General features: G+C 38.1%; 2 protein-coding genes across 7 annotated transcripts in view; one reads left to right on the top strand and one right to left on the bottom strand.

Moving 5' to 3' along the window:
• CDK7 (cyclin dependent kinase 7) overlaps positions 1–1611 on the top strand; it is a 35528-nt gene extending 33917 nt beyond the window's left edge. For both annotated transcript variants that reach the window (XM_036887761.2, XM_036887764.2), the window contains one exon: positions 487–1611. In XM_036887761.2, coding sequence (XP_036743656.2) covers positions 487–593 — 107 coding nt within the window. In that variant the 3' untranslated portion in view covers positions 594–1611. The remainder of the gene's footprint in view (positions 1–486) is intronic.
• The window catches only part of CCDC125 (coiled-coil domain containing 125), a 31052-nt gene extending 6798 nt beyond the window's left edge, over positions 1–24254 (bottom strand). For 2 of the 5 annotated variants that reach the window (XM_057494617.1, XM_036887758.2), the window contains exons 1-12: positions 24138–24254; positions 19695–19839; positions 17738–18087; positions 15043–15101; positions 14015–14101; positions 13135–13212; positions 12343–12428; positions 7675–7757; positions 5789–5904; positions 4945–5052; positions 3641–3812; positions 81–211 (exon numbers count right to left, since the gene is read on the bottom strand). In XM_057494617.1, coding sequence (XP_057350600.1) covers positions 81–211; positions 3641–3812; positions 4945–5052; positions 5789–5904; positions 7675–7757; positions 12343–12428; positions 13135–13212; positions 14015–14101; positions 15043–15101; positions 17738–18047 — 1230 coding nt within the window. In that variant the 5' untranslated portion in view covers positions 18048–18087; positions 19695–19839; positions 24138–24254. Of the gene's footprint in view, positions 1–80; positions 212–2949; positions 3013–3613; positions 3813–4944; positions 5053–5788; positions 5905–7674; positions 7758–12342; positions 12429–13134; positions 13213–14014; positions 14102–15042; positions 15102–17737; positions 18088–18912; positions 18972–19694; positions 19840–24137 lie in introns of those variants that run through there. The other 3 variants (XM_036887760.2, XM_057494620.1, XM_057494616.1) reach the window with 3 other exon arrangements.
• Between the last annotated feature and the right edge of the window lie 39 nt (positions 24255–24293).

Raw genomic sequence — 24293 nt, 5'->3', positions numbered from 1 at the left:
TGAGATAATGTTGAATTAATAGGAAGCAAAAAGATTAGCCTGACCACAACCTCTAACGAAAAGAAAGCAAAGATACTCACCAAATCTATTAGCATTTTAAAGACTTCTTGTGGATTATCCTGGTCTGCAGTCCTCTTAGAACTGTGCTCTGAAGGGAGCATACCCAACAGTTTCTGCCCTAAGGTCTTCTTTCTTCTTTGTGATGGCAATCCTAAAATTGAACATGAAAATCCAGCTGAGATTTAAAAAGATAGTCACTAATGTACTTCCAGGAAAAGAGGTAAGTATGAGCCAAGGCTAATTCATTCTTAAGTCAGTGAGGCTGTCCTCTTCAGGAGGCTGTTTGCTGAGTGAGTCAGGCTGATTCACAGTGTAGTGGGAGGAGCACAGACGTTAGAGCCATACGCAGACGCAGAGGCAGACGCAAGTGAGAGGACCGCAGAACCCAGACCAGTCAGTTCCCTGCTGCCCCATCTTCTCGCACAGCCGCTCCTCGGCTCCTGACGGCGGCTGCTTCGAGGGAAAGGACGAAGCCCATGCTACCAGAACATCCCAGTCTTCCAGAGAAGCCAGCCATCCAGATTTGTGTCTGAAATCTCCCAATTTTAAACGTCAGCCACTTAACCCACATTATTTGAGAATATTGTACAGACCCAACAGAATTTGTCTGCAGACCACAGGTGGCCTCTGGACCATGAAAACTGCTTTAAAGCCAGAAAAACTTGGACTGGAATCCTTATTTAGCCACTTACTAAATGACCTTGAACATCTGAGCTTTGTTTTCCTCTAGCTTGAGAATGATAGTACCTATGCCTCAGGGTTGCTGTGCCATAAAATAACAGCACAGAGCTGGGGGTGGGGAGTGAGCACTTAGTGTTTAATGGGTACCAAGTTTTTGGGAAGATGGACAAGTTCTGGAGATGGATCTGGTAATGATCACACAACAATATGAATGCACGTAATCCCACTTAAAAATGATTAACATGGTAAATTTTACCTATATTTTACTATAATTAAAAACAAAAACAGCATAGTGCGAAAAGCACCTAGCCCAGGTACTGACAAAATGTTTAGAGGGCCACATCCTGAAATATGTACACTGCTGTTCTTCATCCATAGAAATGATGTAATTTGTAGCAGAAGGTACAAAATTTATGGATTTATATAAAGAAAATTTCAAGATGTTTTTGGAATGCTCTGCATATGGTCTAGTGGAAAACTTGAGGGCAGATAAGGGACAATTCACTTTACACCCAATCCTGATAAACCAGTGACTGGGGCTCCCAACCTCCTCTGAGAGCAACTGTGGCAAAGCAGGAAAGCCAGACAAGTTGATGAGTGGATGAATTTGTGTCTCTATTTTCAGTCTAAAAAAAAGAAGTATGCTTAAAGCCTATCTCTCAGAATTTAAGCTGCCATATCAAGAAGAAAAGTTGATACTTTGTGTTAACTATATGGAAAATGACCTCCATCATCCTGTACCTCTTCAGATGACTAAAATATGCTAACAAAATGAATCAGTCTTACTGCTAAGAAACTCACAAAGAGCTACTGAAACTTGTATGGATTTGTAAAGGCTTTTCAGAGCTGAATTAATTATTTTAAATTCTGCTTCCAGCCTCTCTCAGTGCTTCAATGGAAAACAAAGATTCAGAGCTATACTTCTGAAATGGTATTTTCTATGGAAAAGTTCCTGAGGTTTGTCAATGGCTAAGAAAGGCAGGAATTCTCAAACATAAAATGAATACATACTCAAGTGTTGAAGTGAATATTAATCTACCTCTGAAAAACCAGCTTAGTCTACTTAGTACTATCCTTTTGGCCACCTGCCACGCACAGCTGTGGGGTGGACTTCTCTGTAGGTGACAGACTCTGTAGGCTTTCATATGCTTACTTTAACCATGCCTTTCCCCTCCTTTTCTTCTTTCTTCCATAACTCTTCTCCTTACCTTCCATCAAAACAAACAGGCAGTTAAGGTCCAATTTCCAAGGGGATTTGCCTTCGGTCAACACAGAACACCAAGGCTAACCTCAAAGAGTACCTTTGAAACTTTTTCAGTCCGGATCCCGTCCCAAGGGCCTAGCTGAGAGAAGAGTTGCCTGAGGAAGATCACCTACACATCTGTTGCCATCATAGAGCTAGATATTAACGTTTAACACTGATCCCTAAAAGGCTAAATACATGGGCTATGTTAGCTTATTTCCCTGGCAAAATCATCTACCTTGAGTTGGACATTAAGGTTATACCTTCAGTTTATATCAATGGGTTACTGTAGGAAACAGCCATATAAACATTGATTTTATATTTATTATAAATGACTATTAAGGTCTTAGCCATTATATTTGCTCAATGATTGCTATAAGTCTTATGTCAGAAAACACAGAAGTTAAATTTTAGGACAATGTGGAATGTCTAAGAATGAGAGTTGAGAAACATTTCCCCTTTTTAAGCAAACTTCACCTGATGGGCACTCTAAATGTAAACTTTTATGGTCTGCTCTTACCTACTTTCATAGTTCTTATTTACTACTTCTATTTTTATCATCCTGTAAACTTCTTACCATTTCTGTAAAGAGAGGGGTAAAATTTAGCTAATGAGGTTATAATTCACAACACTTGCCCTGTATACTAATATGTACTCTTTGTAAAGTATTTCAAACAAAATAGGTATCTACTATTAAAAGTTCATTTTTAATAAAAGATTCTTATTAGTCCCAAACTTCATCTGAAAACGCAATACTGCAATTAGGATTATGGATTTTAACATATTAGAAAATATTGAGGAATACAGTTACCAGATTTTTAATACTAAAACATTTAAATTTCTTATAAACTTCAATTTACTCTTCCTTGACTGATAAATGGTTTCAAATTGGAATTTAATTGGAACTTTAAATTGAAGCAGTGTAAATTCTACTCAATAATACTGATAAATGAAAACATTTATATTCTCTATCATATTAACTGTATATAATCAACTTCTACTGTAACCAGAAACAACTGAAATTATACCTGATTATTGATCATTCAGAGAAACTAAAATTTCTAAAAAAATAACAGCTACTTTGTTTATATGGGCCAATCTTCAATTTTAATTTTATTTCTGTTATGCCATTTTGTTTTATTTACAATAATACTCAGAAATGGCCATGAACTTTTGATAGGCTTGTGTACCAAAATCTAAACCTTAACTTCTGTTTCATATGTTTGTACTGGTAAGATTTTTCCTCCACCCCTCAATGTCTCTTCCTGAATCACACATTTCAATAAAATTTAATTAGATAAATACATTTAAGGTTGCATTTCACTGTCACTTTCAATATTACTTCCTCCTCAGCAGTTTTCCTTTAATTATCTAGTGCTCTTAATTTTTTTCCACTAAACATGGTCTTGTTTAAATGTAATAGAAGAGCACTAAAAAAGACTCTTCTGTTATTTTAGTTTTGTTTCTCCCAATAGCTCATGTGCATATGTAACATCCAGAGATCTCCTTTTTTCCATAGTTGCTAAATTTTAAAATAAATCACAATTATATGTAAATTTCAGTTACATTCTCTATCATTAACTGTACATAATCAACTTCTACTGTAACCAGAAACAACCTAAATTACACCTGATTGTTGACATAATTTATACTTACCCTCTTCAAGGGGGTTCCAATTTATCCATTTTGTTGCTTTTTTACACATTACATCCGTTTGTGTCAATCTTAGTGCCTGGTCATTTTTCCTCATTAATTGTTGCTCAAATGCAATCCTGAAAGCATCTGCCATTATGTAAGCTTCTTCTTTACTTTTCTGCAAAAGTCCCAACTGGTTTTGAAAGAAAATTTGAGAGAGTCAGAGGCAACACCCGAACAATTCTTGCCTGAATGCTGAGTCAGATAGCAGATGAAGTCTCCCTGCCTAGCCTGGGTCTACCGTCTGTCTCTGATCTGTTTAACCTGCTTAAACTAATCAGTACTTGCCAATTCTCTTCTGCAGCAGCTGCCAGATCTCAACTAGATTACCTTGTGTCAGTCAATTCCCTATCAGTCCAGCTCGTGGACCACATTACCTTAGACCCTGTGCCTGTCCTATCCAACTAGGCAGAGGGGAGAATGCCAAAATGCATTTCAGTTCTGCCTTGGGCCATTCCAGAAAATACCACTGAAAATAACTATGAGTATCACCTTTAAATACCTCCCATAGTTGACCCTTACTCTAATCTATGTGATCTTATGCTTTTCTCAATGAATTGCTAATGTTTAGCTGTTAGCTTTCCTATATTTGAAGACCTTAAATTTCATACCTTCAATAAAGGTAAAACATTTTTAAAACGATTGTCGATGTACTGTATTTGTTATTAAAGCCTAATTATAATGGAAGCTATCATCCAATCAACTGCTGGGCATGTGCATGTCACTGTGCTAAACATTTTATGTCTACTTCCTCTACTTATCAAAACAACCCTTCAAAGTAGTTATTACCCTCCATTTAATATATGTGTCCAAAACCATACAGCTAGAAAATGATGGAGCTAAGATTCAAACCTAGGTGTGGCTGGTACAAAGGTTCCTTCTACTGTACCTTGCTGCTTTTCTAAAAAGCTTCACGTTTATCTCCATTAAAAAATGAGGCAGACCCTAGTGATTTTAGCATAAGTGCACCTTTTCCTCTGATACACAGTAATTTTAGGTTCACACATAGACAAAAGAAATACAAATTTGGTAAATATTAACTGCAAATTTAGGCAAACAGTTTTGTGGCTACAATGTCATGACAAGTACTATTTGTGTATTGGAACCATGTAAACAAAATCCAGTTCACAAGTTAATACTACATATTACGTATAAGCTTCATAGCCAATGACTACTAAAAAAAAATCTAATTATTATAGATATTTCCAATTATTCTACTAATAGAGAAACAAAAGGAAATCTTTTCATTTTTGATAATATAATACCTCTTGTCTGAGCTGAAGAAGCATTTTCCGAGAGGATGCCGCCATTTTGGCACAGGTGCAGGGGCTCCCTCCAGGGCCACAGCAAAGGCAGGCTCCGAGGACTGCACGCTTTAAATCGAGGCATTACTCCCATTACCAAGTGTTACATTGCTTAGGGGCACGCACACACATTTCTATTCAACATGTGATTCAAAGAAACGGGATAGGAAAATAAGAATAGAAGTAAGCCGAGACCAGGATTTTAGGGTCCAAGTGGAAAGTAACTACAAATGAGGAAAGAATGTTGTTGGAACAAAAACATAAAGGAATTCTACCTTCTTTTCACACTCCCAAACCTTGAACCTGGCATCAGTTTCCTGTAGTTCTGAGTTCTTGGCAGGAAACTGACCTAATGAAGTATTAGCATCCAAATGTGGACTTCCTGTGACTTGGCTTGGCCCTGCTGCCCAGCACTTACTACTGCCAGCTCCTGCCAGGGGGAGCTGCATGTTCAGAAACGAAGAATGAATTTTAATATGTCAGTGAAGATAACAATCATCCCTCGACTTCTAAAAAAATACCGTGTGATCATGTAATGTGAGACACAATTAACATAGCTTCTGCTAAAACTGTAAACATAAAAGGGGCAGCAAGAGGCCAGCACACCCCCTAATGTCCAAGAATATAATGCATGAAGATACACCAGCAAGGCTGGAGGCCTGCCCTGGGCAACCCATGAGCCTCTCTTGCCCTCAGTTTCAAATTGCTAAGCATGGTGCTTTTCAGGAACATGTAGCAGGCAGCAGTGAGGGAAAGAAAAGTAGAAATTTTCCATCCTGTTCAACTTTCATACCTGCTTACCTACCTCAAGTCCTGAAATCTCTGTAAAGCCACTTTTATCATGACACACATTTTCCTGAGCCATCTTCAGCTGTTTGATATCAAGCATGGCAAGGGCCTCTAAGTATTGCTGATTCAAGACTAGGAAGGGCCATAAAAGAAAGCGTTAGCTGAAGTCTAACTCTGGCATTGTCTAATCTAGTTATACCAACACCATACACTCACTTCTTATAAGCAATGCATACGCAACAGATGTTGCCCACAAAATTTGGCCCCATCTAGAATAGTGGATATAAAGTTAGATAATATATATGTAACACTACAGAAAGTGTTACTTTTTTTAATGTGGAAGTATCTTAGCTTTGCAACCAAAGTTGGGTCTTCATTTGTTCGAAGAAAATTTGTAGGACATTTCAAAAAGAGAACATACAAATCAAATTATTCACACTGGTAGATACTGCAAAAACCCGATGATGAGATTTCATAAACTGTGTTAGTGTCAAATGTACCAGCGATCCAAACTGCCAGACTTCTGTTAAGAGTTTTCACAAGAGACTCTCAAGCCAAACATTTAGAAGAGGGGTCCTCCTATCTTATCAGAGAGCAGAAAACTAAGTGTTCCCCTCTTGCTGCAGGGTGGAGTGGTAGGGAGGCAGGGGAAGGGGTTGTGATGGGCAGCTTCTGTCCTGGACTAATAACCTGACACAGGAGGAATCTCCAGTGACTGGAGTCAATCACTGGTGTCCAAAGCACCATCTGTGTGCAGTCCTTACCCAGGAGCATTGCCACAGTTCACTTACTACACTACTGAAAGTGTCTCTCCTTGGGCCAGTGACTTGAGATAGAGCTTATTTTGTCCCCTTCAAGCCACCACTTTACAATGGTTTCTGCCAAGAAGGGAAAGTCAAAGTCAGTGTCTTCTCTAAAAATTTTTTTAAGTTGGTACCACTTTAATATTCTTAAAACACCTTAACATTCTTTCATTAACTTTTGTCATAAGGTGGCTTATTATATAAGGGGTGTGTGTGTATACACATATGTATGTAAAAAAATTTCAAGTTCTTAATGAGTCAAATATCTTGAAAAATTAAGAGTATTTGTCTTAGTGATAAAGTCACAGAAGACACTGTATGAAAGAAAATAATGTTGAATAACTATATAATTATACGCTCCTCCTACTCATGTCCCAATAAATCATATACCTATTCAGGTTCCTCAAACATCAGGTCCTTTATCATTTTGTTTTACCCTAAGTGTAAAAATGAAGGGAAAAAGGGGGAATACGGAGAGAAATTGCTTAATGGGTATGAGGTTTCATTTTTAAGTGATGAAAATGTTTTGGAATTAGATGGTTGCACAACATTGTGAATGTTATTAATTATTCCCTTTTAAATGGTTGACTTTATGTGAATTTCACCTCAAAAAATTTTTTAATTAAAAAACCTAAGAGATATATTTCTTCTATTATCCTTAAAATATATTACTTCAAAATACAGTTGACCCTAGAACAACGTGGAGGTTAGGGGCACTGAACCCCTATGCAGTCCAAAATCTGCAAATAACTTTTGACTCTCCAAAAACTTAACTGCCAATGGTTATTGTTGACCAGAAGCTTTACTGGTAACAATAACAGTCGATTAACACATTTTGTTATGTGTAGTATATACTGTATTCTTAAAGTGAGCTAAAGAAAATGTTAGTAGGAAAATAGTTTTACAGTACTATACTGTATTGAAAAATAATACATGTTTATAAGCAGACCCACACAGTTCAAACCTTTGCTGTTCAAGGGTGAACTGTACTAGCACTTTGTCTAATGATACGTGTATTCTTAAGATGGAACCTTCTATTTAAAACTGGTCTTTTAACATATATTTTTTTTTAATCATCAAAATAACACTTTTTACTTACTTGCATTTTGTGACTTGAACATTTTAGTTTCTTCTGTTTTCAGTTTCAAAGTTTCTTTGAGGACTGCATTTTCACAGTTTAGCCTGGAAAAAAGTACCCTCCAAATAACTAAAACATTAACACTTCATAGTTGACTGAGAATATTTTTATCCCATAATTAGAACAGAAAAATTCAAATATAATTTTTTCTCCTTCAAAACAGTCTAGAATTTGTGTCAAAAAATGGCTTAAAAGAGTGTGATAAAATTCTGAACATAATCTTAGCCCTTGTGTATAATCAGAAATATCTCTAAGGCATCCATTTTAAATACTCTTTAATAAAGTTTTAGTCAACTTAATAACCATTTTAACACCAACTAAATGCTTAGGCCACCTTCAAAAACCTGCTTAAAAAGGTACATAGGCACAAACTTCTAGTTCTAAAATAGTTAAGTCCTGGAGATGTAATATACAGCATGGTCAGTATAGTTAATAATACTGTATTGTACAGTTAAAAGTTGCTAGAGAATAGATCTTAAAAGTTCTCATCACAAGAAAAAAAATTTGTAACTATACAGGCTTTCTGTGGTGATCATTTTGCAGTATATACAAATATCAGATCATTATATTGTACACCTGAAAACTTATGCAATGGTATCTGGCAGTTGTATCTCAAAAAAGATACACAGGGAGCTTTTATCTGTTGAATAAAAATTGGAATTATTACAGAGTTCCTAAATTGCCCAGCATGAAAGCTTTTAAAAAATTGTTTTTGGAAGTAAAAACAGTAGCCAGATTATCTGACCAATTTATAACTTTAAATAAAATGCCTATCAAGACATTTTGTGATATTTGTGGGGACTGTTATATGCTCTGCCTATGATTGGCTTCAGTCCATTAAAACAGTGGTCACATAGTTAAGCTAATCAATTTAAAGTGAAATGTAAATCTAAGGCATTCCTTCTCCATGATTTACTTAACAAATTAATAAAATGTAAAATAGGTTTCTCAAGCAAGGTCTACAGCCCTTAGGGAATAAAGCACCTTCATTAGTGCAACCTCTTCCTAAGACTCAAGATCTGTCTGTCATTTTCAAACTGAATTCTGAATAACTATGGTTATGAAGGAATTCTTCAGATGCTCACAGTTTATTAGATCCACTTCACTACTTTATACACTGTAATTTTAAAAAACAACTTATTCATTCAGATGAATTAACTTTGCTGTCTGGTTAACCATTTTTCTGCAGCCTTCATTAAAAAAGCATCATCTGACAGCTCAGCTTAATTGAAGAGTATCCTAAAAGGCAATCTGTTAACCAAGGGTAAATCTGTGTATGTGAATCAGAATTTTCTGGGTTCTGTGCAGCCAAAACAAACAAAAAACCCATATTGGGTAAACCAGACTATAAAATAGGCAAAAATTAAACTTATAACATCTTAATGAGGCTATGGGGATACAGGCACTTTCATGCTTTGCTGGTAGGAATGCAAAGTGGTACATGCCTTATAGAAAGGAATTGGCAGCATCTAACAAATCTACATATGCATTCACCTTTTGACCTAGAAATTCTTCTAAGAATTTACCCTGAAAATACGTCTCCAACAACACAAAAGTATGTAATGTCAAGCCTGTTTGCTGCAGCATTGCTTATAACTGCAAAATACTGGAAGCAGTCCAAGTGCCTATCTGTGGGAGAATGGTTGAGTAAACTATGGCATATCCATACAATGAAGTGATTTCCAGGATATATTGTTAAATGGAAAAAACAGTGCAAAAGAGAATCTGCAGTAAACCATCTTTTGGGTAAGAGAGAAGGGGAAATAAGAAAACATACATATATATCTGCCCATTTGTGCAAACAGAAACACAGGAAGGTCAAATCAGAAAAAAGACTGGTTATCTACAGATAGTGAGGGGAGGGAAGAATGGCAGGAGGTGGAAATGGGGTAGAGGACATGGGGTGGGCGGTGACATTTCTCTGAATATACCTCTGAATCTGAATAATTCTAATGTTTGGAAACGTCAGTGCTTCACAAAGTCAAAAATAAACAAGATAAATAAGTAAATCAACAAGCGTAAGTGAAAAAAACCCTAAAATAGAATATGGACAGAAACAAATTAACTTAAATGAATAGCTTCAAATTAACAATACTGAAGAGAAAAAAGAAGAAACAAAATAAGTTTTGAACACAGTATTTTGATTATATACTCTCAGGCCAAAAACTAAACAAATATTGAATTCTGGTTAGTAGGTCTGATTTTACAATGGTCTGTATTAGCAATTCTAAAGTTACTTGCTGCATTTTCTATGATGGAACAAATAAACATTATTGGGTAGTAGGAGGCAGGTTTTTCACTGTGGAAATTATAAACATGAGAAGGGGCAAGGTTAAAATGAATCCTGTGGTGGCAGTCTATAGTTAGAAATATGGGTTTCAAATTCAGGGTTTTGAAATAGATTGATAGATAGATACATGATTGGTAGGGAGATGGATGACCGATAGAGAAAGAGATGATGGAGATGTATGTATGTGTCAGGGTATATGTCTGGGTATTTACCAGCTCTGTTCTCTGGGAGGACCTTATAGCCATGATTGTCCAATAGCAATGAGCATACCTAGCGCTCAGATCTTGCTTTCTAAACACCATTCCACCACCAAAAGGAACCAGGGATCCTTGATGAAATGCTTAACATGGTAGGCATACTAGCTAGAATATCTTGTATCAGAAAAGCAGGAAAAAGCCCAGAGAACAGGGAGATGACAAAAAACCACAGTAGCCAGCTTAGAGGGGCTCTCATTGACTGAAGTTGGAAAATTTCAAGCATCAAAAGAAATTATGATAGTAATGGCTTTTAACCCATCAAATAATGCAAGAATCGTAAGTCCACACTTTTATAAACAAATAGAGGAGAAGAAAAAACTTACAGTAAAATGCAAATAAAAAAATAAAGGAATTAGATTAACATTTGGTAAACAATGTAGTAATTGCTTCAGGCAGAGTAATCAGACATAAAAGCTAGTGAATTAAAGTCTGATAAATCAAAGTATATTTAAATAATCTCAATGTGTCTCCCCATGAGATGTTTAATAATTGCAGGGGCAAAGATACAGTTCATCTCCTGCTTTTCAAAAGTTCACATTATGCCACTTCCCTTTACGAAAGATCTACATTTAGTACCTGTTTTCCCTAACAGAAATCCGAGGAGGGTTTTCGCTTTTACAAAAAAAAAAGCAGAAAGCAAAAATAGCATTCAGCATTCGTCTTGCAGCAAGCTGTTGAAGTCGCTGCCTGCACCCCAGTGGTACCCGCCAAACACCCTCCCCAAGAACTACTCTCAGCACCAAGGCGCCATAGCTTTAAATTATGTCTGGGAGCTTCTGTGCTTTACCTCATTTATTTTGTGTGTCCCTTGGCAAGATGTGTCCTAAGCATCAGCCTAAGAGAAGTTATTTTTTGGGTCTGGGAATGCTAAGAACAATTTCATGTAAATTAATGGTAATTGTTTCTTTGCTTTACATCATTCAGCTTATGAAAGGTTTCATGGCAAGGCTGTGCTTTCAGACAGTGGGGGAAACCTGTAGTGGCTTTCCAATGGAGAAGGAGGCAGACACCATACCTTAACCAAGTCTTCAAGAGTCACATCCTATGAATGGGATAAGTCAACGTCTCACACATCCTGCTATGATGCACTAAGAATATAACATTGCTTCACTAGTAATACTGCCAAAAATGCATAACCTGAATTTAATTCAGAAATACTAGACATTGCCATTGTGGGATAGTCTAGAAAATAACTGACCTGTTCTCCTCAAAAAATGTCAAGGACAAAGAAACACTGATAATTCTTTCCAACTAAAGGAAACTAAACTTTTTAGACATAACAATCACATACACTGTGGGATTCTGGATTGGATCCTGGAACAGGGAACTTTTTTCTCTTTTGCTATGAGGGTATTATTAGGATAATGGCAAATCTAAATAAAGTCTATACATTAAATAATAGTATTGGATCAATGTATTGGTTTTGATAACTGTACTATGGTGATAAAAGAGAATGTCCCTTTTTAAAAAAATACAAACTGAGTAGAGTAATGGACCTTACATATGCAATTTACTCTTAAATGGTTCTGAAAAAATTTGTATCTATATATATTTAACTATAAAGAGAAAGAAAAAAATGATAAGGCAAACATAAGGAGTTAAAATTAGGAGATGCTGATTAGATACATAGCAGTTCTTTGTACTATTCTTGTAACCTTTCTGGAAGTCTTCAATTATTTCAAAAGTTAAGAAATAATAAATCTAAAAATTAGGTACTAAGCCGTTTATAACCCCAATATTGTCAAATGAAGTTCCCAATGACTGACTTCATAATAAATGTAATTTAAACTTATTTTAAAAATTCACATTAATAAAAGAATTGCTGAAAAGATTTTGTTTGAAAAAAGCAGTGCCAAAGCTAAAATACCTTGGAAAACATGACTCTTACATTGTATTTTAAAGTACAATTTATATTTTTTTAAAAGAAGAAATTAACACTAACAAAAATATGGAACTGGTAAGTGGATAAGCAGTAAGAATTTTATAATATTTACAGTTAGCTCAAAGAAAGCCAAAGCTACAGTTGAACTACACATACTCGAAAGATTTCCAGAGAAAAACTATGGAATAATAAATACAAACCTGTCATATTTTAGGGTCCACGTTTCCTCTATATTTTTAAATCTATTCTGATCAAATTCTATTTCCCACTGCAAGGCATTTATTTCCTATAGAAAGAAAATAGCACTTTCATGCAAAATTACTATAAATAAATCACTTCAGGATATTGTGAACAGCTGAAATAATTTAATCATTTTACAGAAGTAGATTAAAGTTGAAAAACTACTTATAGTTCAAAAAGAGTCTATGACATTTGTAAATACATATAACATACCTCTTTAACACTCAAAAAAGCTTTGCCAAAGTTTGCTTACTATAGGGAAAAATTATAAATTGTTTAGCTTCAAAATTTGCTGGTTTCAATCTAGATTTCTCAACACCCCCGCCCACAGCCCATGCACACCCCACAGCAGAACACACTCTTGGAAGTCGGAGCCCAGGGCACTCCCAACAGGCACAGGAACATGACCTTCTAAGGTGATTCCTAACTACCTTTTTAGTGAAGATGAGATGGTCCAAAGAGGCAGGCTCTGCCAGGCAAACAGAGAAAAAAAAAAAAAAGGAAAAATAGGAAGTGTCAGCATGGCAGGCCTCCTACTACCTTGAAATAGGGAAATAAAAGAAACAATTCTTTCCCATGTGACAATCTGTTTTGGATTGTAAGCTCTGTAAACAGGAAGGGACCGTATGAAGTTGAAGCACACCTAGCAGAGGGTATACCCAACGACATATCCATTAGTATGGTGATTTTCAAGGAAATACTCTTTGAAAGCTTATTGGACTGAAGAAGTCTACACTAAAAGTAGAGAATACCTTCTCCAAGGATCTCTTTTGCTCCATAGTTTTTTGAAGCACTGCCTGGGTATGGCTTGTAGCTTTGCCGAATACTGCCTATGAAAAATAAAAATCGTATCACTATAAAATTTCTAATCACTCCCATATGCACAGTAAAGTTCACATTTTTATTTTAAGACAATGTTAAATGAACTTGAGAATTTCCACAAAGACAATCTTTTGTGGAAAGTTTGATAGTTCAAAAGTCAGAAGATCTTGGTTTGGCTCTTTCCCAGTGAATGTGAAAAGAATGAATGTATGTTCCACACACAGACTTGCACGTGAACATTCAGAGCAGTATTGTTCATAATAGCCAAAAAGTGGGAACAACCTAAAAGCCCATCAACTGGTGAAAGGATAAAGTGTGGTATATCTATACAGGGGCATAATATTTGGCAATAAAAAGGAAGAAAGTACTGCCTTTGCTACACCATGCATGAACCTCAAAAACATGCTCATTAAAAGAACCAGATGCAAAAGAATCCAGACATGTATTCTATGGTTCCGTTTATGTAAAACAGAAAAGACAAAGCTATCAGACAAGGTAGATCCGTGGTTGTCTGGTGGGGATAGGAATGGGGAGTGACTGCTAATGTCTAAAAAGTTGGGGGTGTTGGACATGTTCTAAAATCAGATTGTGGTGATGGTTCTGCAACTCAAGAGCTTAGTACCAGTAAACTATATGCTTAAAATGAGTGAAATTCATGGCATGTAAATTATACCTCAGTAAAAATGTTTTTAAAAAGCTATACCTAAAAGAATCCCTACATTAAGCACTGATGCTTTTGTTTTAAAAGCATTTAAAACCATACCACTTGTTATTGGAATGTGTTGTTAAACTTTAAAAATAACTCCTTACCATACTTTGAAGGATTTTTAATGCTTCCTCTTTACCTTCAAGTTGTCTTTGAGATGCCTCAAGTTCAGTTTTTAAAATTTCTACCTCCTGAGGAGAGAAATAAATTTGTCTTCCTATCTGTAAGATATGCAACCCCAAAATCATCACTTTGGATAGTTTACATTTATACTCAACATATATTTTGACTCAAAGCACTCGGACCTTACAAATGAGGTTAGAAATTCCTATAGGCTTTTTAAATGGACTGGACAGGTGAAAACTTCAAGTGCCAGTTGTGACTAAAAGCCCAAATCTTTTGCTTTTACCCATCTAGGCCACACAGCTAATAATTTGAAAAAATCTTTAGCTCACATTAAATAAGCACATGATCATCTACACAGCTATCATAGCTATTATGGGTTGAATTGTGTCCCCACAAAAGATATCTAATTCCTGGTACTATGAATGTGACTTTATTTAGAAATAGGGCTTTTGCAAATGTAATCAAGCTCAAATGAGGTCATAATGGATTAGAGTAGGCCTCAATCCAATGACTGGTGTTCTTATGAAATGAGGGCAATTTGGACACAGACACACAAGGGAGGTCATGTAATGACAGAAGCAGAGATTGGAGGGATGTGGCTACAGGCAAAGGAATGTCAGGGATTGTCAGGGCCAACCACCAGAAGCCAGCAAGAGGCAAAGGATTCTCCTCTAGACCTTTCAGAGGGAACATGGCCCACTGACAACTTGATTTCAGATTTCCAAATTTCCGATTTCTCCTTTTTTTCTCCAGGAGATTAGAGAAGTAGCTGAAGATTAGGAGGGGTAAAAGAACTGGTGGGCTTGTTTACATAAATAGCTTTTCTGGGAAACAAGGAGGGTAAGGAACAGAGGACACCAAATGAAAGTTATGAGCTTTACACTGTAGCTCATCAAGAATACTTGGAAAGCCATCATTTCCTTTCCATGCAATTTTAGTATTACTTAAACAAAACATCAATGGACTACATTCGCATAAGAATTTTTGTATCAGCCAGAGTACCTACCTCTAAAGTTTCATGAAGAAGTTGTCTTAATTCTACATTTGACAGTTCTGAATTAGAATCTGTCAGGAAAAAAAAAACATTTAAATATTTTCTTTGACTAGTTGAATACAGGATGTTTGTTTACAAAACATCAAATGTGGGGTTCTTCTAAATTGCAAAGGGAAATGTGGTAAGCCAAATAATAAATATAGGTAGCTTAAAATATTTCACAAATGAGAAGACATACATTTGAATTAAAAAACCCTTTAAAAAAGGACTATTGTAAAATTATTGTTAATGAATTGGTTAATTACTACATCGAGATACAATATAGTTGACCCTTGGACAACATGGCCATTAGGAGCACTGACCCCCGTGCAGTTGAAAATCCAAGTATAACTTCTGATTTCTCAAAAACTGAATTACTAGTAGCCTACTGTTGACCAGAAGCCTTACTAATAACATAGTCAATTAACACATTTTTTATGTCGTATGTATTATCCACTGCATTCTTACAATAAGCTAGAGAAAAGAAAATGTTATTAATATAAGGAAGAGAAAATACAGTACTGTATTGTATTTATTGAAAAAAATCTGTGTGAGTGGACCTGTGCAGTCTAAACCCAAGATGTGCAAGGGTCAACTGTATTAAAAAACTATGAACATTGATGAGTAAAATAAATTTTGGTGTTTGACTTAAGTTTGATCATTCTAATAATATGAATTTCTAAGAAGTAATCTGAATTTAATTTATTTCCAAGATTGACTAGAAGTCTCCTGTAAATTTATTCACTCCTTAATGTGATCAATTGAGACATTAAACTGAGTTTCCCAGGAGCTTCATTTTCATCTCAGTCTCACTGGTAACAGAAAAACATTAAAGTGGTAAATTACAAGCAAGAGGATAAGAAGTAAAATCAAGAAAAAGTTTTTTAGACTATTTTAGGGGCACTAAAAAATTCTCAAAATGATTTTCTTCTTTGCTGTTATGAACTTTGATCAACATGAGAGTATTCAAGGTAAATCATGTTTTCACTCAGATGATACAGGGTTCCCACAAGGGAGGGAAGTGACTTTAGGTTGGCAATGACAAGTTCTGTTCTAATACTTGTGGTAGGCAGAAGAATGGCCCCCAAAGATGTCCACATCCTAATCTCAAGATCCCATGAATACGAGGCAAAAGGGACTTTGCAGGTGTAATTAAATTAAGGACCAGGAGATTATTCTGGGTCATTCGGGTGGGCCCAGGCATCCTTATTTCAGTGTAAGGGGAGCAGGAGAGCCGGTGTCAGAGCAAGGCACATGGGAAAGACGCCACCAGTCACTGCTGGCTTTGGAGATGGAAGAAGGTGGAATGCAGGTGGCCTCTAGAACCTGGAAAAGCCAAGGGAATGGATTGTCCCCTAGAGCCTCCAGAAGGAATGCAGCCCTGCTGACACCTTGAGTTTAGCCCTGGGAGACCCATTTTGGACTTCTGACCCACAGAACAGGAAGGTAATAAATCTGTGTTGTTTTAAGGCCATTATATTTGTGGTAATTTGGAAATTACCTATTAGCAATAGGAAACACACAGAATATCCTTACCGAGGATCAGGCCAACTTGAGGCAAAAGTCCATAACACAACAAAACAGGAGCTAACACTATTCCTATTCCTATTACACCTTGTTTATATCCCAGTAGTTTCCTCACATTTTGATAAAAGCATCTTAGCATCACATAGTTTTCTACATCTTGCTTGAAAAACAGCACCCATCCTCTATGCATAAGGAATTGGAAGAAAAATATATAAAGAATCTCATCCTAATTTCAGAAAGGTTTGAAGGATGGGGCTAGATCTCCGGCTGCAGCAACATTTTTGTAAATCTGAGACCACGTTTCTAAAATTATTTTCATGTTCTCATTTGTATTTGCTCCACTTTGGTGGGGGGAAGTTTTACAATATGGATTACAAAAGATTCAGCTGTGCCACAGTGTAGGTATGGACTCATGTGTGGTTCCCAGTCATTTTGGAGTTGTCATATTCTGTCACAATGTGATTCTTTCCTTTAGGTCTGGCATAATTTATTTTTGGTTATGATAAATTAAGATTAATTTTGTTTTGAAAATTTTTGAGAATTTCATGACATCCTTAAAATGACTGGAAGTGTATCTGTTCTGCCCAGAACACTCATTCCCCAGATAAGCACCAGGCTTGGGCATCAGTTCATTCCAGTGCTCCAAAATCACCCTCTTAGAGAGGCCTCCCCTGACCCTGGCCTGAAACACCATTGCTGTCCCTTCACTTACTACTGCTCAATGTTATATAGCTGTTGATTTGTAGATTTATTTGCTATATTCTCGACTAGAAATATAAACTCCATGACATTAGGGCCTTTGACAGGTTTGTTCACTGATGTTATTCCCATAACCTAAAACTGTCCCAGGCACCTAATAGGTACCCAATAAATACTTGTTGAATGAGAGAAAAAAAGGATAAATGAAGCATATTACTAAATCACAAAAAAGCAAGTCACTCACTGGTATCACTAACATAAGTATTAATGCAGAATAACTACTGTACTTTATAATTTGTATAATGTCAATTACTTTTGTACTATCATCAACCCCAAGAGGTGAATAAAGATGAATTTCTAAAATCCACTATGGTGTTCAAAGGGTGGCAGCATGGGTAAGATTTACGGGATCCGAGGAAGAAAGGACACTGGGCTTTCTTACCAGTGCTACTTTGTCGTCTGTAATGGGAAATTCCGGACCCTTCAGAGTATGCACCTTGCAAGCTGTTATGCTTGGAATACTGAAAAATAGCACCACTCCTTTCTTCCCCCTTTCTTGGAAATGGAGGAGGGCTAAAGCTCTTTCCATCCGATCTTTTTCTAGATGTAAATAAATGTGAAACTTGAACTTCACAAATACCGCCAGGCCTCCTTCCAAGGCCATACCCTAAGTCACCGTCTGCCAAGTCATCATCCTCAGTTTCCCAGGTCTGCACCTCTGCCGCACTGGGCGACCTTGCCACTCCACTCATCAGCCAGATGCTGTCTTTACCATAAGGAAAAACAGGGTATCTGTAGTTAGGAAAAACAGTAGTGAAAAAATCGTCAGTATATAAAGTTGGGTTTTCCAGGGAAGAAAATTACCTCCTGTATAATGCAGGCATGAGCACCCCAGCAATGCACCAGCACACAAATGCCCCTTGCAATCCAGTTCAAGGTATTGAACATTTCAGGGCTTTTTAGGGAAGAAAAGATCCAACCTCTTATTTCTAAGATTGCAGTGAATTGTACGGGAGTAGGAAAGGCTTTTACTGAATCCGATAATGAAATGTACTGATCAGGATAAAGCACATAAGCCTTTGCCAAGGAAACAGAACACTCTTGATAAACTTATAAAAGAAAGGGTTGGAACTTAACAGGCCTAAAGCTATACAAAATTCACAAATCTGAAAATCAAGACTTCCAAAGGCCAAGATCATCTTGCCTCTGTCCCTTCACTGCCCATTATCCACTTCAGGTGCTCAGGGCTGCATTGGGCTCTCTTAAGGCTCCATTTGCTTCATTTCCTATTTCTGTGCAGACACAATTAGTGGAGGTTTAGCATCTGGGACAGTGATGGGTGAGAGGGAAGAAGGTGCCCCTCTTTCATTGCTCTCTCTTTTCTTTCTCAAAGCCCGCCAGCTTGTCTTCAAAACCCTCCTCTGTTTCAAAGCACAGGGTAAAAGCCAAAGGTCTTCCCATGGCTCACCTCCGACCCCACGCCCCCATCCCAGGCTGGCTGCCCTGGCCTCACAGTGTCCCAGTGTCCATGAGCACACCAGGTGTTCCTGCCCGGAGCTTGTGCTCCCTCTGCCTGGGCTGCGCTTCCCACAGGCAATCACACATCTGGCTCCTCACCTCCTTGGGGTCCTTCCTTCCGAGTTGCCTTCTCAGTGGGGCCTTTCTTGACACCCCATCTAAAATGCAAAAGTCTTATCATCCCCCTTCTTTATGTTTCACCTTAGCACTGAGGATATAACAGACTCCTTATTTTACTCATTTTTCAAAACATGCCATTAAAGGGGATAGGCAGTACCAAAGCACAAGCCTAGTGAAGCAGGAAGTGTCTCTGGCCGGCCTATGATGCCTCACAAAAGGTAAGGTGACCTCAAAATGTTCCTCCACCAGAGCCCCAGGCTGCTGTATCTAGTTGGCTCTCAGGGGAACACAAGCTCCATAAGGGTAGACATTTTTGTCTGTCCGAATCACCACTGCATTCCCTATGCCTAGAACAGAATCTGAGACATACTTGGTGTTCAATAAATACTTCTTAAAATAAATGAATAAAGGAAGGAAGGAATAAACAAACTGAAGTACTTGCCTTTAGGGAAGAAAAACAAAACAGCCTCCTCAGCAAGGTTCCACACTGGGTACTGAGGAGCTAACTGCCTGTCCTTCGAGCCTGAAGAAAACATCTCCAGGGAGAAATGCCCAAGTGAGAAACCCCGTCATGCAGCTCCCCTCCCGCTGCAGGCACCTGCCTGGCGGCTGACCAACACCAGAAATGCTCAGCCTGTCCCCCTGGTACAGTAACAGGGACTTTCATCACCAAGCATTTCACAACAACCGTTCTGCTATAGTTTAGAAATCTTTCACACTTTTCTCAAGACTCATTTAAAAAAAAAGGAAAATAAACACACCTGACTTTTTTTCTAAGTACGCTGCTGTTGAAGTAGTTGCTTGTCAGGACTTTAAAAGATTATTAAATCTGTCTTGCACTTCTTGCTGAGATCTCTTGTTCTTCCATTGTTAAAAGCATACATCTGATCCTGTTTTAAGGGGTTTCTGTTCAAACAGAAGGTCAAGTACATTATGTATTTTCAATGTTTGAAAACAAAGGCCCTTAAAGATTTGAACAGATACATCATAAAAGAAGATACGTGGGTGGAAAGAGGCTCAACATCATTAGCCATCACAGAACTGGAAGATGTAAACTACAGTGAGTCCCTATCACACACCACTGCCAATTCCAACTGTTGCCAAGGACGGGGACATCCACATACCCATAAACATTGTTGACAGGAGAATAAAATAATAGAACCACCCAGGAAAAGTCTGACAATTTCTTTTAAACAAGTGACCCAGCAATTGCATTCTTGGTAGTTGCTCAAAAAGAAAACATGTTCATACAAAGACGTGTGCATCAATGTTCATAGCATTTTTCAAATTAGCTCCAAGCTGGAAACAACCCAAATGTCTACCAGCAGGTAAACAAATTGTGTTATGTCCATAAAACAATATATTCAGCAAAGAAGAATTAATTCTTGATATATGCCACAATGTGGATGAAGCTTATGACATGCTAACAGTTCTGCATGAAATTCTGCAAAGTTAATGTATATGATGGATAACAGATCAATGGTTGCCTGGGGTGGGAAGGATGACTTCAAAGGTCATAAGGAAACTTTTTTGGGATGACAGAAAAGCCTTACATCTTGACTAGAGCGATGGTTTGTCAAAACTCATTAGACTGCAGACTACCATGATGCATTTTATTATATATAATTTATACTTCAATGATATGTTGAAAAATTGTTTTGACACACAAAAAAAGGAACCTTTTACTGGATTGGGAGACAAGATGAGAAGTGTGTTACTCAACTGTGCCCTCTTAGATATTAAAATTATTAAACTGGATGCCTTAAATCAGCAACAACTCTTTAAAAATGATGTAATAACAGCACTGTTGCTTATCTTCTGTGTACTAGGCACTATTCTAAGTGCTGTACTTAGATTATTCTACTTAATCTTCACAAACACTCCTCAAGACAATGCTATTATTATTGGTTAAAGTACAGACAATTAAATTGAAGCATAAAGAGGTTAAGTAACATAACTAATGAGGTAAAGACAGATTCTGAATCCAGACCCCTGATGTCAGAGACATGGTTACTCTCTTAGCCACTGCTTTCTATCATTTACAGAATTTCAATGAGATTGATACCGGTGTAAAACAAGTTTCTGCTATTTATAACATCAAAGAGAACTGAAAGTAAAAGTCTAAAGTAAATGGTTTTAGCAACACTCAACAGTCTATTGGACCCACTTTTACCCCAATTTGTATAAAATCATTTTGGTTCCTTTACAAGTTTATTTTCCAATAAACTTGTCTTTTAATTTGTCAGGGTAGATAGAAAATTATTTATGGAATCAAACAATTGCTCAGAGGCTGTGTTCTACCTCTCGTGCAGATTCCTGCTTATAAATGCAGCCTCACACCTCTGTTCAGGAGGTTGTGAATAGGGTTAGGCGGCAAGCAGTGAAGAAAATGGAATCGGTCAACGCAAAGGAAAAAGCAGTAAGAGGAAAGGGTAAGCAATTTTGGGATTACCAATAATATTTTTTCATGTGCCACGTATATTCAGGAGCCATGGATATATTCTCTCACTGTTCAGAGTTGAGCATACAGAGCTTTCACATGGTGCAACGCTGCTCTCTTATTTATTTATTTATCTATCTTATTTATTTTCTACTCTTTTTTAAAAGTAACTTCAGGAACTGTTGGCTGTGTACTCTCTTCTCCATTTTATGTACTAAAATCAATATGTAGTACAGTCAAATTAAACTTGACTTCTGGAACACATTTCTCTAAGAAAGGGAAAATATTAGACGTTGCTAACATTCCATTCAACTAGAACAGAATCTTACAGACATTCCATTCAACCGGTTTTAAATGCATTCAATGGTGACAACCAGGGAGGTGGCAAGATATGGGACAGAGAAGACCCTGACTCGGGTCTGGGTTCAAATCTCACTCCACCACTCATTGCTCTGTGATCCTGGACACATCATTTAACTTTTCAGAGCCTATTTTCACTTGCCAAAATGGATTTAAGACAAACCCTTTAACAAGGTTATTTTAGGCACCACTGATATAGAATATTTGAAACCAAATATTTGGTTTTGTTTATAAACAAAACCAAATATTTGTTTATTCCTTTAGAATTTGAGTTTAGTTTCTTCAATCGCTAAATGAGGGGATTGAATAAGAAGTTTTCTGGTTCTTAAGCGCTCTAAAATTTTGCTTCTATATCAGCATTTTTCAAAGTGTGCTCCATGGAACACTAGTTCTATGGACTACTAGGTGTAAATTTTATCTAGGAATAAACGGGTTCATCCAGTTATTATTATGGGAGTGTTTTCCTATACTAGTCCAGGAATACATGGCTTGCCCAAAATTACACAGGTAGTGGCAGAGGCAGAACTAGAACCTGTATCTCTGGTCCTGGCCCAGTACTCTGGCCACTGGACAAGGCCATAGAATGAACAGATTGCACACTGTGAGCAGGTAATCCTACTTCTACACTAAAACAAAGCTTTGAAAAGATGCCAGTGACTTCCTATTTGTTATATCCAAGATCTAGTCTTACTCCTCAGCCTGCTCCACGTCTGCAGAAGCTGAGACACTGCATGACTCACTAGGCCCAGACCCAGGCTCCTCCACCCAGGAGTCCCCAGCTGCCTCTTATCTGCCCGCTCTGGCACTTTTTCCTCTTCCCATCCCTTCTGTATGTTTGGCTTCTGCTCTTAAATACTCTTAAATACCCATTCCCAGCTGGATATCCTGCTTGCAATTCAAACACAACTCATTCAAAAACAAATTAATTACCTTCCCCACCCCTGACCCCCTGGTCTCCTCCTGAGTCCTCTATTCAGGCAGATGCATCAACCATGCTCCAAAACACCCAGGCCCAAAACTTCGGCAGATTCCCCCCTCTTTCTTCTCTTTGGTCCTTTCATTTGCCAAGTCCTCTCAAAATCTCCCCAAACAATGTCCTCCTTTGCACATTAACTTCAGAGCCCTGGCTGCATTTCTGCTTACCTCTCCTGGGCTACACCAGTAGTTCCCTAATTGGTCTAGTCAAAACCATCCCACACTGCTGCCAAGTCAGTCATCTCCACGCACAGACTTGAAGATGCCCCTCTGTTGCCCTAAAACATTCCATGGCTCCTATGGCATATATAATTAAAGTAAGTGTCACCCTGTCTTCTACAAGGCTCCAGTTTTCACATCCCGTTTCATCTGGCAATACTCCCTGGACATGCTCTGTGACTCCATATAACACCCAGCTCCCTGGAGCCTGATCACCTTCAAGCCTTTGCTGATGCATTTTCCACCCCAGGAAGGCTTTCACCTCAGGGCCCTCAACAGCCACTCCCCCAAGCCTTCCTGGTTCCCCTGGGCCAGATGTGATTTTTCCTACCTCTGAGCCCTCCCAGCTCTGCACTGTACCTTTTTAATAGTCCTTACTTCCTACCTGACTTACATTTTTATTGTACACACCCCAATGCAAGCAGTACGTGTGTCTCATAAACAGGTGTTCCAAAGATATCTGACAGACATAATTGAAGGAGAAAAAAGACTCCTGCCCGGAAAACTTGGGACTAGAAGCATCCCCCCCACTAGCCAACTCTTGCCTTGGCAAACAAGCTAGTCAGACACCTAATTCCTTTCAGGCTTGGCAAGGAGACAACCTTGGGCCTTCCCTGCTGAACAATGGCCTGCTGCACAGTGCTTGTTTTTTAACTTTTTATGTTAATTATAGATTTACAGTAAATTGCAAAGATCATACAGAGAGCTCCTATATACCCTTTACTCAAATTCTCTATAGTGTTCATATCAGGGTACATTTACCCGAATTAAGAAATTAACAATGATATGCGCAATTCGCTAAACCACAGACTATTAGGATTGCCTCCGTTTTTCTACTGGAAGTCTTTCTGTTCCAGGATCCAATCCAGTATACGATGCATTCACTGTGCTGTAGCTTTAAGGCTCAAAATTAATAGAAATATAAATAAATACGGAAGGAGGGAAAAGAGGCAGAAACAGGCTTTCAAATCTATTCTTATTTTTTTCAATGTCAGGAAGAGGCCATTAAGGTAGCATGAGAGGAAAAGGGAGCCAGTCTACCAGCTTGTCCACAACTCGCTGAGTTTCCTGAATCCGCGCAGCCCCGCCCGGGGTGCTCCCCACTCGCGCCTCCCATATGCCAGGTCCAGGCCCGGGTAAATCGCGGAGATGGGGTCCGGCACCCCGGCTGGGCGAGCAGGACCCCTCGAGTACCCATTAGTGCGCTCACCGGGGCTGAGCCTCCGTGCCGCCGCCCTCCAGCCACGTGAGCGCGCGGCGCGGCCCAGACCGGAAAGGCGGGCGGGGGCGGGGTGACTCCGCGAGGCGTTCGCCCGGCGGACGGGCCACCTGTCCAGCGGCCTGGGATGTCAGCTCCGCCCCACTC

Source organism: Manis pentadactyla, chromosome 2, assembly GCF_030020395.1.
Source record: "Manis pentadactyla isolate mManPen7 chromosome 2, mManPen7.hap1, whole genome shotgun sequence".
In the NCBI taxonomy this organism is placed as follows: Eukaryota; Metazoa; Chordata; class Mammalia; order Pholidota; family Manidae; genus Manis; species Manis pentadactyla.
The sequence above is the reverse complement of the archived record's forward strand: the minus strand, read 5'-3'. Positions and strand labels throughout refer to the sequence as shown.